We start from the raw sequence: 18024 nt of genomic DNA on the forward strand, positions 1-18024 counted from the left end.
TGGTCTCCAGGTGCATCCTCGCCTGTCAGATATGTTAAACAGATCCACACTGCTTTACTTTTCTCCCCCCATCTCTTCTGATGGTCTCTGCCATCAATTTGTTACCTGTCACCTTAAAAAAAAAAAAAAAAAAAGTCTCCTTCCGACTTTGTTGAAAACTCACGATTTGGTTGAAAAAGTACCACCAGAGAGCTGTACATCTGGGTCCCAGCGCCGGATGATGTCAAGACTGGCGCTGACCCAAAGCCCGTCACACAGAGAGTTCCTCAGAGAGGTCGGCTCTGCGTTGTTTTCCCTTCCTGTGCCTCCGTGACATCTTCCTGCCAGGGGGAGCCTCGGGGAGCCATTTGAGGAGGCCCCGGGCCCCGACCACGGAGGACTTAGCACAGCAAATTCCAATTAGTCTGACAGGGCAGGTGGGGGATGGTGGATGGAGGGTGGTGAGGGGAGCTTGGACCCCCAGCATGCACCTTTTACTGCCTTGAAATTCACTTTCCATACAGCCTCCCTTGCCACCTGGGAGCCTCCCTCCGTCATTCTGAGGACTACGTTTGCAGTCTGATTCAGAGCAATGCCAGACAGGAACTCAACTGTCTGAGCTGCAATCTGCACTGTTGGACCGATCACTGCAGCGTCTTTTTCAGCCGAGAGAGAAGACAGAGACCGGGCTGCTTTTCTTAGCAGCCTTATTTCTCTGCAGTTATGAAACATTTCCCGGTGAAAGCGGTCTGATTGGGCTCCGTGCTACGCAGAGCGAGGTGGGAGGAGAATATAAACGTATAGGAAACTAACTTTTGCAGTTGACTGCAAGAAAATAATTGTAAGAAAATGAATCTAATAATATTTATTTGTCATAATGATAATAATAGTAAGGGTCTGAGTTTTAAATCCAGGCACTAATCTTCAACCTCTGCTGACGTGAACAAACCCACTAACAGGAAAGAAACTCACAGAAAAACAAGTTCTTTTTAGGCTCAACACCAGCTTTACATGTGCATCATTTGGCGTGATTACACATCAGCAGGGTTTCACTTCTGCGCTGCACCGTGACCTCTGACCTCTCACCCCATCTCTCCCTGTCCATTGGGCCCACAGCAGTGATTTATCCCTCTGACATACCAACAGCTGTGTTGGGGGCTCCGAGCCGAGCGTGGACGACTATTTGCCGTGACTAATCGATAGCAGACTTCAAAAAACACCAATCGTGAGAGTTGGAAAAAAATACACCAGTCGTTGACACCAGAAACCCTGAACCTTTGCTTTGGCTCTGCAGGCTTCATAAACAACATCTTGGCAATATTACTGGAAACAATGGAAATGCATGCGTGTGTGTGTGTGTGTGTGTGTGTGTGTGTGTGTGTGAGAGAGAGAGAGACATCTTTCCATAAAGACATAAAACATTTTCTTTTGCACATGGAGCTGTTAAGTGAACTGTTTAGGTGTCAAAGAAGCTTAACTTTCCTAGCAGCAATTAAAGTTGAGGGGACTTGAAACCATTTTCCAAACTGCAGTTCAGTTTCATATTATAAGAGCACTCAGATTTAACTGCAGATCTGAAAAGACTGCTGGTCACACAGCATCTTCTAGTTTTTTCCCCCATTTCGCCAACATCTCAGTTATTCTCTTAAGTGTGTTTTTCACATGACACTTCATTTGGTTTGACAGTTTGGATTTTTTTTTTCACAGGTGTGTTTCTGGTTTGTCATGGGACAAACCACATTTAATCAAAGTTTAGAATTAGGAAAACAATCGCTTTTGTTTTGATAAAATATATTTTATTTAAAACCTTTCTGGGGGAGGGGGGAAAGAACAAAAACTCATAAGTTTCAAACAAATGCACTGCATCTCTGAAAAGCTTATGCTTAAATTTCTCAGTCAAGTATAAATAGGTTTCTCCTTTGGTTCCACCATTTGATCCAGCATGTGTTCATGTGTGTGCGCTGTGTAACACCAGCTTCGGCTCTTCCCTGAGAAAGTCTTTGAGGATTTTCAGGTTGCTAATTATTCACTGGTCTTCTGTCAGCGTCTCGTTCGCAGCGGACCCAGCCCTCGCATTTTTAAACAGTCTTTGCCATCTTTTATCTGGGAGGGGACAAAAAGAAACGTCTCAGTCATATAAAGAGTTGACAAATTTCTGTAATTGCAGCGGATGCTTTGTGTTTCTATAAATAACGATCATGATTAATGTTTATTTTCAACCAGTAAACAACTACTTTTCAGCTTTACCGTCAAAGGAAACCAAGTTGTGTCGTCTATCACGTTATGTTTTGCACGAAAGTGAAGTTCCAGTAACATATACGGGAATGAAAAGATTTTTTAAAAAATAACAGCTGAATTCACAGCGAGCGCCAGGTAATGTGCCGCGCGTAAAAGTTCTTTTACGCACACAAAATGAGACAAAAATACGCACTCGAATGAAAGATCAGCAGATGCTGCATTAAAACAACCTTTTCAATATGACAAAAGACGCGTGTGAGCTCACAGCTGGTGAGCCTGTTTCGTGTTTTTCTGACCCTTCGGCGTATGTTTAGCATGCTGAACACACGAATCAAGCTGTATTAGATTCACTACGGATATACAAGAAAACAGCTTTTACCCCTTTTCTCTGGCTGCTCAAACAGAAGGTGCAGATGGTCCGCGGCTGCTGCGCTCCGCTGTCTACTTGCGCATGAGCCGCGCCGAGACATGGCTGCTCATCAGCGCCGCCGTCCCCGAGAAGAAGCACGTTGGCCAGATGGGAGATGTAGCTGGACGCCAGTCGAAGAGTTTCGATTTTGGAGAGCTTTCTGTCCACTGGCTCGGTGGGTATGAGAGTCCGGAGAGCCGTGAACGCGGTGTTGACACTCTGGGTCCTGCCTCTCTCCCTGGCGTTAGCTGCGCTCCTCTGCTTCACGATCACCTGGGAATCTCCTTCCACTTGGTGGGAAAGCCTCCTCCGCTTTTCGGTTGAGCCACAGAAACTTTGCTCCGAGCTGCCGTCACTTTCGCTCCGGTTTTCATCATCCTCGGACGTGACAGTTAAGTCTGAATAGATCAAGTGTGTCGCCACAGGCCGCAGCATAGCGAAAGTCATCATTAAAAAGTCCCAGCTCCAAATCCTCTGCTAGATCAGACCGAAACCAGCCTCAGGGGCCACCACACTACACTACATCGCAGTAAGACACAAAGTGCTGCATTTAACCACTGATGGGAAAAAAACCCCAAACGTTTTAATAAAGCTGAGCAACTTTTACTAAGTCACTTTGCACTGGCCTATTTTAAGGACGGACCCAGACTACCTGGTCAGCCGGGCTCTTATAGCTGGATGGGAGGAGCTGCCAGCTGCACTCAGTGTTGCAATAATCTCTCAAGACTCTGTGTACACAAAGTATAACTCATCATAAATATGCCAGATTGTTGCACATAACAAATATACGATAATGTTACGTGAAAGGGATAAAGTGAGAGAAGATATAAGAAGTATTCAGATCCTTTAAAGTGAAAGGACAACAGTGTGAACATAGTCCAACACAAGCAAAGACCTTAAGTTTAAGTATGTAAGTATAATCAGAAAAACGTTCAGAAAGTATCAAAAGTAAAAGTACTCATTATGTAGTAAAATGATGCAGATGTATTTGTAGAACTTTGTACACAGCTTGTATATGATGAGCTATTTTCTAAGATCATTTTAAGATCGTCCTCCGAGAACCACAAATCTCTATAAAGTCTGTTTTTCATGAGCTCAGAAAACAGCCCTGTTTTCAGCTCTGTGATGAAGCATTTTTGCATCTAATCCAAGAAGATTTTTAAATTGATTACTTAATCTGAAGAGGGAGAACTTTCTAAACATGTAAAGGAACACGTCTTTTTGTTTATCAAAACAAATCAACACATCTGGAGGTACGTGGCTTCCAGTGCAGGGTGGGGGGGTGAAAGACCGGAAATACTCTAGCAAAGTAGCCTACAAATACCTCAACTTTGCACTTAGGCACAGTACTTGAGTAAATGTACTTACTTACATTCCACCGCTGCTGGATCCTGCTGCTGCACTGTGGCTACCTGCAGAACTATCGAAGACACACTGACATTGTGTGTGTGTGTTTGGCAATTTTGTTTTGTCAGTATTTAACACACTTTTAATGTGAGTGTACGTCCAATTTCATTATTTAGAAAGAAAATACTGTAACCATTGCACACTGTTGCATTGCATGACACAGTTGCACTAAGTTGCACTTGGTGGAAGAAAGATTCAGATCCTTAAAGTTAAGGTAACCATAGTGAAAATATTCCATTGCAAGGAGGAATCCTGCATTCAAAAACCCGAAAGTAAAAGTACTCAGTATCCAGAAAATCTATCATATATGATTATCACTTGTGCATTGATGCGTAAGTTGAATATTTGTGTCAGTGGTTGAAAGTGGAGGTAATTTTTAACTGATTTCCAAAAATACATCCTTTTTTTTAATAAAGTGAGCAAAAGTAAAATTTTCTTGGGCACATTAACTCATGACTACCTGAAACTTTCTAAATGTCTAAAAGTATAAAGCTGCATAAAATGAAACTATTAAAACCTTAAAACTGTACTTTAGTAAAAAGTCACATTTCTCCTCTGCAGTTCTGCACTGGATTTGGGAAACTTTAGGGAAATTAATGTTTCTAAGCCAGTAGCCTGATTATAATCTTGCAAAAACCCAAACGCATAAGCTGTAGTGTTCTAATGGCACGTAGGGACTAAAGTTTGCTTTTCATTAATTCACAGTTTATCATCTTGTGTTAGTCTGACATATTTATGGTGCTGCCACCCGCTGAAGTTTGTTTTCGTTGGCTGGTAAATCACACTGATACAGTCGAGACTTCACACGACTTCAGCTCGCTCAGCATCGAAACAAAATTGTGCAGGTGTTCTGGAGCTCTGGATGCGTATGTAAATTCTGTCTGTCTGAGCCTTTTCTCAAATTTCCAATGGAAATTGTCAAGTCAAATGCAAGAACTTCTCTCATTTGAATATCTTAAACAGGAAGCGTGACATGTTCGCTGCTGTATCGCTATTACACAGCAAAAAACAGGTTTAGATCCTTCTGTTATGTCACTATATGAAGCTGCCATTGGCCGACACTGAGGCGCGCAGGTCAGGCGACAGGAGAAAGTTAAGTGTGAGTAAATAAACACAGAGAAGATGATCCTGCAATGGCAAGGATTTGTTCGCTTGCTGCATTGAGTGCAAAAAAAAAAAAAAAACCCAAAAAACAAAAACCCAAAACAAAGCAGTGGCAAATGGCTGATTTAGTCCCTCCAAGCCACATCAGCAGACACAAGTCCTCTCCAACCACAGCTGGCAGCACATTCAACCATGTGGCTCAGCTGCATCAACAATCAGACATCAGACACCAAAACTGTCTGCTGAAGGAGCACCGAGGTCTCACAAAGGACACGAACCAAGCGCAAGAATCTGCAGTGGCAAAGGCTGTCTAAATATTTCAATTAGCAAAAAAAAAAAAATAATAATAATAAGGTAGTCACTCTGGAGATTTAACTTTACTTCAGTAAATGAATTAAAAACAATTAGGAGCTATGAAAAGTGCACAAACTGATTTTAACATGTTGTGATTTCTGATGATCCAGTGCTAACACATTAAAGGTCAACAAACCCCCTCGGCAATCAGCAAACAAATTATGTTGTGAGTCTCTGCTGCTGTATGGTTAATTACATTTAGCAGGATGTGTGATGACTCACCATGAATTTATTATGCAGTGCAAGAATTTGTGTGTGTGTGTGTGTGTGTGTGTGTGTGTGTGAGTGAGTGTGAGCATGTTGACTTGGGACTAAAGACAAGTTGAAGCGTTCTTAGAACAACTCTCTCATTTCATGGAACAGTGAAACGCTCTTTTGCTCCTCCGGAAGAAGCAGATCCATTTATCCATACTGATGAGGCGACAGCATGTTGGCTTTGCCACCCACTGAGTCCTGTGTTGTTGAGCTCCACAGATCTCTGAGAGCCGCAGCTCTGCCTTCTGAGAGGAAGGGACTCCTGGCTGCATGTTGAGCCCCTCTGTGGATGGCGACGTCAGGCTGTCGGTCCATCACTTTACACGATAGATCATCGTGAAATGTTGAACAGATATTCATTCATATTCATCTTTATGACTTTGATGATTCTCTAACTTCCTCTCTGGTGCCAGTACGAGGTTGGCATATTTGACTTTTAGTGAAATATCTCAACAACTACTGGATCGATCGCCGTGAGATTTGACACAGATATCAACGCTCCCAAGAGGATGAATCCTTAAAATTCTGATGTTGTTCGGACTTTTTCTCTGGCGCCACTGGCAGTTCAAAATTACTTATATTGTGAAATGTCTCATTTTTTATCAGCGAGTGAAATGCCAGGACAAATGTTGGATGAAATGTGGTACAGACAATCATTTATTCAGTCGTGTTTTCATCTTGCCCCATCATTTTTAACTCATTGACTTAACTGCAACTGATCATCTAAACCAGACCTTTTCACATCAAGGACCCCTAAACTGACACACGGGGGTAGCCGTGGCCTAGAGGTTGGAGAAGCAACTTGTGATCGGCAGGTCGGTGGTTCGATTCCCCCACCGAACGGGCAGGAAAAATTTGAGTGTGGTGGAGCGATAATGCCCCCCCATTTGCTGGCTGATGTGCCCTTGAGCAAGGTACTTAACCCCCAGTATATGCTTCCTGGGGGCTTGATGCAGCCTACTGCTCCTGTGTGTTTCACTGCATGTTGTGTGGGTGTGTGTTTCAATCAGTGATGGGTTAAATGAAGAGAAGTAATTTCCCAGTTTGAGATTAATAAAGTAATGTAAATAAAAAAAAAAATAGACCACAGAATCCCATCCCGTGTTAACATCTTTTCTTTTACATGTTCCATCATACAGAAATTGTAAAACCAATGGGTTAAACAGTCATACATTCCATCATTGTATTACTTATGGATGGGATTATAGTAAAAAGAAATAATTCCGCATTTTGCTTTGCTACTAGACTTTCAAATGATCCCATTAAAAGCTGCTAACAAATCGATTCTACTAACAAGGACCACCTGTGTAACTAAGAGCGGATGTAGTTTATTCCTCTGCCAAAGAGCTCCATTGTTGTCTAAAATCTATTAAAAACACATGAGTCAATAGAGCATTAAACCTACAGCTGAAAACAACAAATCTATGGGATGATTTGAAGATTTTCTGAAATTATGCAGCATTTTATCAAATTTATATTATCACGTTTTATATGATCATCAAGACCATCTTTTCAAGATTCATACCTCCAGTAGAAACAAATGGGCCTGAGGCTGAGAGCCACAGACAGGCTGGGGAAGACAGGATGAACTCACTGTTTCTTTGTCTTTTCATCCCATTTGGATGGCTGGGCTTAAGGTTGCTTTGAGGTAAAGCTAAGGAGAACAGGAAAATCAAAGGAGTGTTTGAAGTGGAGCTCTGGGTTGTGGTATGGCAGATCTGTGTTGGTGAGGACATGGCTGTTTTTCTTAAGATGCTGGGGCCCTGTTGATGAACATTTCTACTAGACATACATTTTAACGTGTAAGTGCAGCAGTCTCCTCCCTGGCGGAGCAGGTTAATCCAGCTGTTCTGTAGCGTGTAGCTTCAGATGTTCGCGAGTTGGCAGATTGTCAAAATGACTTTGGGCTTTGCTTACAGCTACAGCTGAGCTCAACAGAGTGCTGTTAGAGCACAAAGCTGAAGACAAGATGGTATTTTTGAACACAGATGATCCCCTCTGATGAGTCAACCAGTCCTCAAGTTAAGTCAAGTCAGTCAAGATTTTCACTCTCATTAGCAGGACTGAGCAAACAGAGCCACGTTACAAGTCTGAAGCCTGTGTGAAATACAACCTTTTCCTATTACACCACATGTATACTTGCACAAAGCTACACAGAGACGCAGGCTCATGCGCTCTGTGTCACAGAGCACACAGTGCTGAGGTCAGAGGGTGGATACGGCATTGCAAATCTGGCGCAAATTACACGCCTGCAGCCAGCAGAAGTCTGAGGGAATTCCGGATAGGAAGCTGTGAGAAGCCATCAGCGACTCAAACACCTAAACTTTAACTCTTTCAAGAAGATTTGGTTGTAATGCCTCCCCAAGTGGAACAAATGGGAGAGCAGGCTAACCAGAGAACATTTTTCTGCTGTATTTTAAATGTAGACAGTCTCTACAGGAGAGCAAGGGTCACATTTGAAAGGTCCTGATGGTTTTGTTTTGCCACTGGGTCATTTCAGCAGCAGTGATGACAAAAGGGAAAAGCTTCTATTTATTCATCACCTCTGAGAGAAGACCGCAAAAGCAGCCTTGAACCCCCCCTCCCATTTCAACTTGGTTAAAAATGACAAATAGACACCTCTTTGGTTAGTAAGGTACAGCAACACTGTGGATGATAACGCTTTGACAGCATAGAGTTGCTCTGATAAACACCACAGACAGTGAACAGAGCGCTTGTAGAGCAACGAGCGATCCTTTCTGCAAGATAAAAAATGTGATATTTCACTCTGTTTTCAAGTGAAATCCGGATGACTGATGGTTATGTGTCGCAGACTTGGATGGAAACTTCTTCTAATAAGAAACAGACTGAGGGCTTCTGAATATCTGGTTTCCGAGCTTAAGTTTAACCGAAGGAAATTGTTTAAATTCATGTTTGATGTCAGCCCAACAGTTACAAACAAGGCAGAACTAATAAAACCAGTTTAGCACAAATAATTAGTGTCTCAGCTGAATGAGGCGCTTACAACACAAGAGTCTTTATTGTCATTATGCAAGCATAACGAAATTTTGTGCAGATTCTTGGCTTAAAAACACACTTATAAATAGTCAGCAGAAAATTAAAATTGCACACGTAAGAAAAAATATAAAATATAAAATACAGAATGAGGTAGATAAAGTGCACTTAGTGCCAGTCTAACTCTAACAACTCCAGGTTCCAGTCATATCCTTAATCTGTATTTTTATAGTGAAGGTAACTCATGTCTCTTAGCTTCCTCATTATACATTCTACAGAGTATAACATCCTGTCCACATCATGCACAAACTAACTTGCTATTTAGAGCCTCACAAGAGGGAACTTAAAAAATATAGTGAAAAAAGGACAAACTTCATACTGTCAAAAAACCATTTTAACTTTTCGCACTAAAGGAAAATCCGTGTCATTGCTGATCAGTGTTGTTTTATATTCTTCCACCAGTAATCACTGTGCTCTTCTTTTATGTGTTGCAGAAATTACAAAAATAGTCTCCTTTGATTCATGTGTTGTTTGGTATTGATTTTGTTTTGTTTATTTAGGTTAATATCTTGACTTTAAGTGATGTTGCAGCACAGAAACAGCACTAAGCAGAGAAAATCACAAGCTGCTTACAGAAAGGCCAATCACCAAATCTCCTGAAGTAAACACGGCCACTGCAAGTTAACTTCATCAGTCACGACTGAGCAAAACAACAGCAAATGGCAGAAAAAAAAATCTGAAAATTGACATGGCCCCAATCCATTTGTGAAAATGGCCAGAAAAACTTCCTCTCCTTAGCTCCCTAAATCCCCTTGATCTGTTTAAATCCTCAAAAATAAAATGTACAGAACCACCCATGGAAACCGCTCCCCGAAGGAACAGGTGCAATATATTTTTTCATACCGGTGTTGCGTGTCAAAAACCCTTTGAGGATATGGTTACTTCCAGACAGTGAGCAAGCCACAGGAAGTCTTCTCACACGCGACGATTCAAAGGAGAAATTTAGGAGTCCTATAGGGCTGGTGGGTAAAAGCCGCCTCGGGTCTCCCTTCATTTCCTCGATGGCCACAAAGGGAGACCATCAAGCATCTCTGAGCTCGCACTGTGAAGGCTCTGATGTCGGAAAAGTCCTGGTCTCTGTGCAGTGACCTGCGACGTATATTATTCTGCAAACCCACAGTTCCTTCCTCCAAGACAAAGGTGCAAGGGGACTGATTCAATGTAATACGCAGGGCCAGTCTCAAGGTCAAACCAACAACAAACAGGGCATTGGCTGACACATTTAAAGAATATTCACCACAGCAGAACAAATCATAATTATCACTTTCCATGATTAAAGAAGGCAAAGGGTTGGCAAGCGAGTCTACAGTATGAAGAGTAATGGGATTATTTTATTTTTTTACACAAAAGATTTTATCTGATGGCAATTTCAAGTAAGAGTGGAAAAAGCTTGGCAAAGGTGGGTTTTCATATGAACTGACCCAGGCTGTGTTTACCACTCCTCCCCTTTTCTTTGGCAAAAAGAAAAACAAAACAATGTGGAGGGGTACAGGAGGAGCTCTGTAAGAGATGATGTATAAGAAAAACTGATGATCATAACATCCTTCCTTTATATATATATTCTGCTATAATCCATTATTAGTCCCATAACTGGGAAATCACAGAAACATTGTTCCCATACCGGGAGTCGAACCCAGGCCGCCTGGGTGAAAACCAGGAATCCTAACCGCTAGACCATATGGGAAGTAAGAAGAGCAGACTCATCTTGCATTGTGATGTGAGATGCTGTCAGCCTGATCTTCTCATAACAACTGACACCATCTGGTCTGTAGGCTTCTTCTTCTTTTACCTAACCCTTTTGTGCTGCCTGAAACATCACAATCTGTTAAATGTGGGATTTTGTAAAGTTGTGGTAAGAATTAAAATATTCTACTCTGTCGCTGCTTAGTAATTTTACAGCATGTTGCTCATATTCTGCTGCTGCACACAAAGCAGCTTCACACCGTTTGATTTCTAAAATTAACAGCAGCGCCACAAAAAAGACAACAGTGATGTTTTGATATAATTTCAGACTAAAATAACTTGAATTTGAGACAACTTGTATTTGAGTCTTCCTCAATGCTCAGTAGGACCAACTCAAACGGTGAACTTCAAGGACAGCTTACTGAATCCCAGTCCCATGCAAAAGGATACAAAACACCCTTTTCACTGGAAGACATTTTGACATGAAGGAAAAGCACACGAGTACATTATAAAATAAATGATGGCACTGTGTGGAAAGTAGGGCCATGGACACACCTTTTATCATTTTACTGTTGAATTTTTGAGGACACTACTATATAGTGCATATATATATATACATCCATATTTATGTATATACATATATGTATATATCCAAACAATTTTTATGAAATGTAAGTAAATACACAGTAGATATAGTAAATTAAATAGTACATTTTGAACATGTTATGTTCACATCATGTCAGTCAGGAGTCACTACAAAGATGAGCAGCCCATTTAGAAATAAAATACTCTGACTTGTAACTTGTAACTACTGTAGCTGTAATTACCGGGAAATTCTGACAGCAGCGATATCTAACATTTAATGAGAGCTGCCGAAAGTTTTATCAAAGCACTGGTAAAATGGCTGAAAATGCCACATTTACATCTTAAAATCTGATATTGACACTGAACACAAACATTCAATTCAGTTAATTTAAAATGGCCTATACTTCGTTTATATCTAGTTTCACTTGTTAACAAAACAGCTAAAACATGTTAAGTAACCCATTTAGATTAGACTATGCTGTCACCGCTTACCGGTGAGATAGCCATCTTGGAATAATACACACTCCATAGTCAGAGTAATGGGAGTTTTTCCCCATTCTGTTTGGGACAATTGAATATAAAAGAAACAATGCTACTGCTATTAGTGATACATGTGCTTTTCCTACTGAATAAAAAGGCCTCAAAACCTGCCATGTAGTGACTCAGCTACAGCCCTTTCATATTTGTCAAATATGTAAATAACTTCAGGACAGTAAGCTGCTCTTCATGTACATAAAGTGTTTGAATGTTAATGATATTAAGCGACAGTTGCTATTAAAGTCTCCTGTATACATATGTGCTTAACTTTCAAAACACAAACCTAGAAACACACACAGACGTTCTATAAATTAAATTTCCCGTGGTTTCAAACGAGAAGTGTCATTAGTTTTACTGAAGAGTTACATTCCCCCCTGCTGGTAAATCCTTTGCTCTGCAGTCCTTCAGATGCAACAACAGAGTCAAACTCCGTGCGAGTCCCCTGAGCCACGTTCCTCTGCTCCAGCGTCACCGCAGGTCAGGCGTAGAAGCTCCCAGGTAGGTGCGAAGGTCCGAGACGTTTGATTTGATGAGCTTGGCCGGGATGGTCTGCATGTTCAACCTCTGATAGGCAGCAAACCTGTGACAGCCTCCAAAAGAGTAGAAGTAATTTCCCCCTTCTCTGCCTTTGATCCAAAGCACATCAATGGGAGGAACAACACTAAGGTCTGCTGTCTCCTGGAAGGAAAGACAAACTCACAGTCAAGTCATACCGCAAGTACGGAGCTCAAACTAAAAGTTCATTATACTGTAATTATTAAAGGGAAACTACAGTATGAGTGAGAAGCTAAAAGTTACGACAAACATAAAAGAAAGTACACAATTGTTGCAAAATTTTACAATTTTGTGAGTTATCAGTTTGATAATAAGTAATAATGCACTGGCTGTGGGCAAGAACTCCAAATTCCATACCAATAATCCATCTCTGTAAAACATATAAATGTATTTTAATGTTCAAGTATATTTACACTTTTATGCAATTCTGGTAAAAAACAAACAAACAAAATAAAAACACAAAATAATTCCATTTGAATTAATGACTTGATTTATTTATTTAGACTAAAATTTATTTATTTTAGTCTAAGGATTTGACCACATCAAAACTTTAATAAAATTTTTAAATTAAAAATTAGGAAGTCCAGTCCCAAATCTACACCTCTGATACACCTCTGATAACTTGTAACTAAAACAAATAAATAAAGAGGAGTTTTCTTTCACAGTACAAGTATATTCTAATATATACAAGAAATACTCAAGTACAGCTACTTTAAACTTAAAGCTACAGTACATTGCTTGATTAAACCCACCACTGTGCGTATCCCTGGTGTAATACACGAGCAGTTAAAGAAATACTAATAGACAGCAGTGTTTCAGGACAGATATTTAACTATAAGTTACCTTTAAACTGTAAGTTACCTTTATTGTGTGCATCAGACTCTGAACTTTCAGCTCATCCAGGACCGGAGGAATCGGTCTGATGATGACATCCATCGGGACGTTATGGACCTCTTCGACGCTGTCCGAGTGAATCGACCTGTTGTCGCTGTTTCTAACGTCCGCCGCGCTGGACTGAGTGGACATTGACGACTTGTCCAGACGGGATAATACGACTGGCTTCACCCGAGTTATACTTCGGGACCACATTCTTGACATTTACTTTGTCTCAGTTATGTCATGCATGAGAGCTTCTTCACTTCCTCTGTGCTAGCTTGTTTGCGGAGTGCGTAGTTCAATGGAGGGTTTTGATTGGTCGTCCTCACTGTCAATCACAGATGTACTCCACCCTCGCTTAGGCCTCTTGAAACTACAAGTTGAAACCAAATTACTTGTTTTATCCCAAGTGAATGCTCGTCGTATTTGTTTTGTAAGCATTTATCATAAATATTTTGAGACTGTCCTTTGCCGTCTATATTAGGAGACAAAAGTATAATGCCAGACTTAATAAGCTTTTGGGTCCGTTAGGGACAACAGAAACAAGTGACATACATCAGTGACATAGCATCACTTTTTAAGTTGATAGTAGCCAACTTGTTAGCAAAAAGGTGTTTACGCATCCCGATGAATGTAAGTCAAATACTCACTCTCTTTTAGCTCTGTGTATTTATTTATTTATTTATTTTGGTCTCTAACAAATCCTCATATCTGACAGGGACATATCTGACTCTTCAGCAGCTCAATGCTTCACTGTGTTCACTAGCATGCTAGCGGCTAACTGTGTCCATCTGCTGTTTGGTGTTCCTGAGCAGGGAGTGTAGGTGGTGTTTGAGCTGCCTGATAATGTTATTGGTTTGCTTCTCTTATGGTTTGAGAGCTCAGGTTCAAATGAATTGTTATTACTGACTTTTACATCTGAATGTAATGTTTTCTCTCTTCTTTTTACCTTATTAATTAAAACCCAGTAGGTGGAAAGATTTTGAAGGGTTAAACCTTTCCTTTGCCACAAACTGGGCCTGCACATTTGACGAAAGTGAATGAAAATGAACATGAAGCATTGCTATAACACCAAATAAGCAAATATTTAATGAGATTATGTTATATGGGCTGTACATTCCTTTTGTGTACCATTCACCGACAGAGGAATATAAAGTAGATTAACGTAGATTATGATGTTACAGGCTTGAGGTAAAGTAGACTTAAGTTAGATGTCCAGTGGCCAAAGTGTTATAAAACTCCAAAGACAGAAATCCAAATAGACACCAGTTACAGATATGAGGCATATGAAACTCCTGTTTAACCCTGTTTAATAACTGGGGTCTCTGAACTATCTGTGGTCTATGAACTGTCAACCTGATGATAATTAAGTGTGTATGTTTAGCTGTCAAACATAACATTATGGTTAACAGTCCTGCTTCTTAGCGTGTAAATAAACCTGTGTTGAAAGTGGCTGTGGAGTGTTTCATGTGTAGCACCAAACACAAACTTAAGATAACTTATTCACGTCATGGCCAAACTGTCTCTCATTAAAATTCACTCCAACAATTAGTCGTGCACTTGGAAAGAGGCGCTACCAGCCCAGAGTCTTTTAGTGGCAACCGCTTTTAATGAGGTCAGTGTTTTGTATTGTCGACTGTTGCACGATATAGGCTTCCTCCTTCAAAGTGTGCTACTTGATGATGTTCTATTTTTGCAGGGATTTCAAAGAGCCAGGCAGATTGCTGTGGTTACAAAAAGGACGTCTGGGCCCTCAGCTTTGCACAGGTAAGTGGAAAGCTTCAAAGATCTGTGGAAATGGAGTGCAAACAAAACTATTGTTGTTTTCTCCTGCCCATAGCTGCAGCATCTTCTAATGAGACAATTAAAAATGATTTCTTGGACAGGAGTGGCAAGCCATTATATTGAATTATTACAAATACTTGGAACTACAATGGCAGCGCCTTTTATGTTGATTAATTGGTCACACGGGGATCAGTTGCAACATGAAGTTGGTCTATATATAGTATGTAATCATTAACACTGCTATCATAGTACATTATATATCCTTGTAGCATAAAACTAAACCAAATACGTCTTGTAATTTCCATGCTGCGGCAAAGGTAGTGAGGTTTTTCACCTCATTGTCAAGTGATAGTTTTGAAGCAGCAGCAGCAATCTGTTTATAATTTCTCCAAAAACAGCTGAAACCCACTTTACATTTTCTACCTTTTTTTTTTCTTAAAGAGTAATTTAGCTGACACCAGTATAGTGTAGCATAGTGTTGAAAAACTCCAATTAGGTGGTAATGTGCTGACATGAATCAAGCAGCTGGCTGCATGACTTGGTGTTTCTGTATGAATAACTACAGTATAGTAAATATGTATGGTGACATATCCCTCCTGGGTGTTCGCCACTTTGAACAGTATCGGAATCAAATTGCTTCTCTGCTGTCAATCAAAAGCCACCTTATCACAAACCAAAAGAAGCCAGTATCACATGAAAAGAAGAGACCCTGTCAGTCAAAGCGTATAGACATGTAAATCATCTGCGTTGCCGCGATGCGTTTGGAGTCCCACTACACTCTGCGTGACCCTCCGCTGTCACAGCAGGACTGTGTTCTAGTCACTAACATATCTCAATTACTTAGATTGAGTTAGTCACACAGGTACAGCGGCAGGTCATGGAAGAACAGTTCCCACATAATGATTTGCTGTTAATATTAGATTTCAGTCCCCGTGGGATTGTCACACTTAGAGCAGCTGGAGAAAATTACCTGCCAGCTTTCCGACAGGGAAGAGAGCTATATTTATACCTTCTTTTTACACGTTGACGTGCTTTTAAAGTGATAATTATTCTGACGGCGATTTTCAGTCTTCAAACTATAGCTTTGTGATAGATGAATGTGTCTGAAATCATGACACGGTTTAGCAGCGGTGGATGTTGCTGTGTTTGCGGCTGAACGTGTGACTGATTTGTTCAGTGATGTTGATTATTCACTGGTGGCTGTCGCTGCTTAAACCTATGAAATTATTTTCTGCACTATTTCCTTATAGGGCTGCTGCCCAGAACAGGATTTCTGTTTAATGATCTTCCTTGCCTGGAAATAAATTTGCTCTCCCAACCCCACCCAGAGAGAGAGAGAGAGAGAAAGAGTAACTGGTGTTTCAAAGTGGGATTATATAGATGTGAATTAAGTTGTAGACTTTCTTTCCATTTACACTTCAGGTCATTAATTTTAAACCCCCCCCCCCCCAAAAAAAAAAAACAGAAGCAGAGTAACATTTTCTTAATGAGTCAGGCTTAAACATCAACATAGGAAGCCACAGAAACTGCCCAAAAAATATTTATCTTTAAAACACCTCACATATTTAATTCGTTTGCTATCCTTGTTTCTGCATGTATTGTATATGAAGGGAAAAGAGGAGCTATTTAAGGAATGCCCTCCTTGACTCTTGCTTGAGTGCTTATGACAAGTTGGATATCTTAGATGCATAAAAATGTGATTTTGACATGACTTCAAAAAGAGAAGCATACGGATGAGGTGGACCCTCTGCCAACAGAGAGACGAGGAAACAGATGGGTTTTGCACAAACAGCACAAACATCAAGAACACTGAGTTAAAGAGCTTGGCAGTCTCACTTGATGAAACAGTGAGGAATGGAGGCGCTTTTAATGAGCATCTCTCCTGTGATGCAGAATGTGAAAAGACAAACTGTTAGCTCTTAAAGGGGCAGTTACAGTTGGTTGGCCCTGACTGCTTGAACCAACTGGTTTTTTTACCAACCTCTTGTTGAGTGAATTTAGCGTGCGAGCAGATTGACTCCAACATGAAGATTGTTTTAGTGGAGATTTATGTTTTAAAGTAACCAGAAGGAGAATTTCTCCCTCAATTGGATTGTCCATTTGAACTGATGGCAACAGAGAACAGCTTGTTGTTGTTGTTGTTGTTGTGCTGACGACAGTTGGTGCTCAGCCAACAGATGGCGCCAGATGTATGTGAAGGGTCAGAGTGAAGGCCAGCACCAGTTGAACCAATCAAGTAATGATTGTTTTTCTTATTGTAAAGACGAGATGTTGTTCACTGTGTCACCCGTGAGGAACTGAGAGAGACAAGTTGCAACTAAAATACCTTTTTCAGTCATGATTTTGAAATGGACAGCAAAACCCACCAAGAATATTTTTACTCCATATTTTTTATTGATTAATCTGTGATTTCTTTTTTCTTAATAAATGGATTAATAATCATGAGGACATGTCAAAAGAGTGGAAAAGGCACATCACAAGTTAGCCATTCAATCATTAATTGATTATTAAAATTATTGAAGATTAAATATCTGGTAATTGTCTAATAGGTTCAACAGGCTTAATGGATCAGAATTTGAATCAACACTGCGGGGCTTTGACTAACAAATGTTTTCATCATTGACAGTTAAATTGCAGGTTATTTTCTCGAGTTACTGACTGAATGTCAAGTGAATGCTAAAACCGAAGGTGATGTCTTCAAATCCTACAGTCCAAAACCCCAGATTTATTCACTTTACTATCACAAGACAAATGATTATCAAAGTGAAGTGTTTGAGCAACAGAAATAAACCAGTTGCCTGAACTTGAAGTGGTAATAGAGATATAATTGAGATAATTCGTCAGGTTTGTATAAATACTGTTTACCTGTAAATATCATGATAGTCCAGTGTTTGGTCTTTCTTTCTTCATTTTATGCTGTCAGCTGATTGATCTGTGCAGTAACCTCATGGTAGCCTCTCAGCCCTTCAGAAGGCAGAAATATTTTCTCTCAGACAGTCACTCAGAAGATGATGCTGTTCTCAGGTCAGTATCTTTGAAGTGCGAGTGTAGCACACTCAATTTTGTAGGTCGTTTTCAATAATTTACCCGGTTGTGTGTGTGTGTGTGTGGCCGGCTGGCTGGCTGGCTGCACAGATATGTATGAAGGGTTACAGTCCCCCTCCCCACCTGCCTCCCTGTGCTGATCACTCAGTCTACACACA

General features: G+C 40.5%; 2 protein-coding genes and 1 non-coding gene across 3 annotated transcripts; all 3 read right to left on the reverse strand.

Moving 5' to 3' along the window:
* Positions 1 to 1753: 1753 nt before the first annotated feature.
* Positions 1754 to 3304, reverse strand: tcf15 (transcription factor 15). The gene is made up of 2 exons (XM_046396875.1): positions 2597 to 3304; positions 1754 to 2082 (listed from the first exon to the last, which is right to left on the reverse strand). The coding sequence occupies exons 1-2, from the start codon at positions 3074 to 3076 to the stop codon at positions 2020 to 2022; spliced, it is 543 nt and encodes a 180-aa protein (XP_046252831.1). The 5' UTR covers positions 3077 to 3304; the 3' UTR covers positions 1754 to 2019.
* Positions 3305 to 10104: 6800 nt separating this feature from the next.
* Positions 10105 to 13850, reverse strand: srxn1 (sulfiredoxin 1 homolog (S. cerevisiae)). Its single transcript, XM_046396674.1, has 3 exons — positions 13687 to 13850; positions 13022 to 13409; positions 10105 to 12283 (listed from the first exon to the last, which is right to left on the reverse strand). The coding sequence occupies exons 2-3, from the start codon at positions 13256 to 13258 to the stop codon at positions 12074 to 12076; spliced, it is 447 nt and encodes a 148-aa protein (XP_046252630.1). The 5' UTR covers positions 13259 to 13409; positions 13687 to 13850; the 3' UTR covers positions 10105 to 12073.
* On the reverse strand, positions 10413 to 10484 carry trnae-uuc. The gene has a single exon. It is a non-coding gene; the product is annotated as a tRNA-Glu (tRNA).
* Positions 13851 to 18024: the final 4174 nt, after the last annotated feature.

The sequence above is a fragment of the Scatophagus argus genome, chromosome 8 (assembly GCF_020382885.2).
Source record: "Scatophagus argus isolate fScaArg1 chromosome 8, fScaArg1.pri, whole genome shotgun sequence".
In the NCBI taxonomy this organism is placed as follows: Eukaryota; Metazoa; Chordata; class Actinopteri; family Scatophagidae; genus Scatophagus; species Scatophagus argus.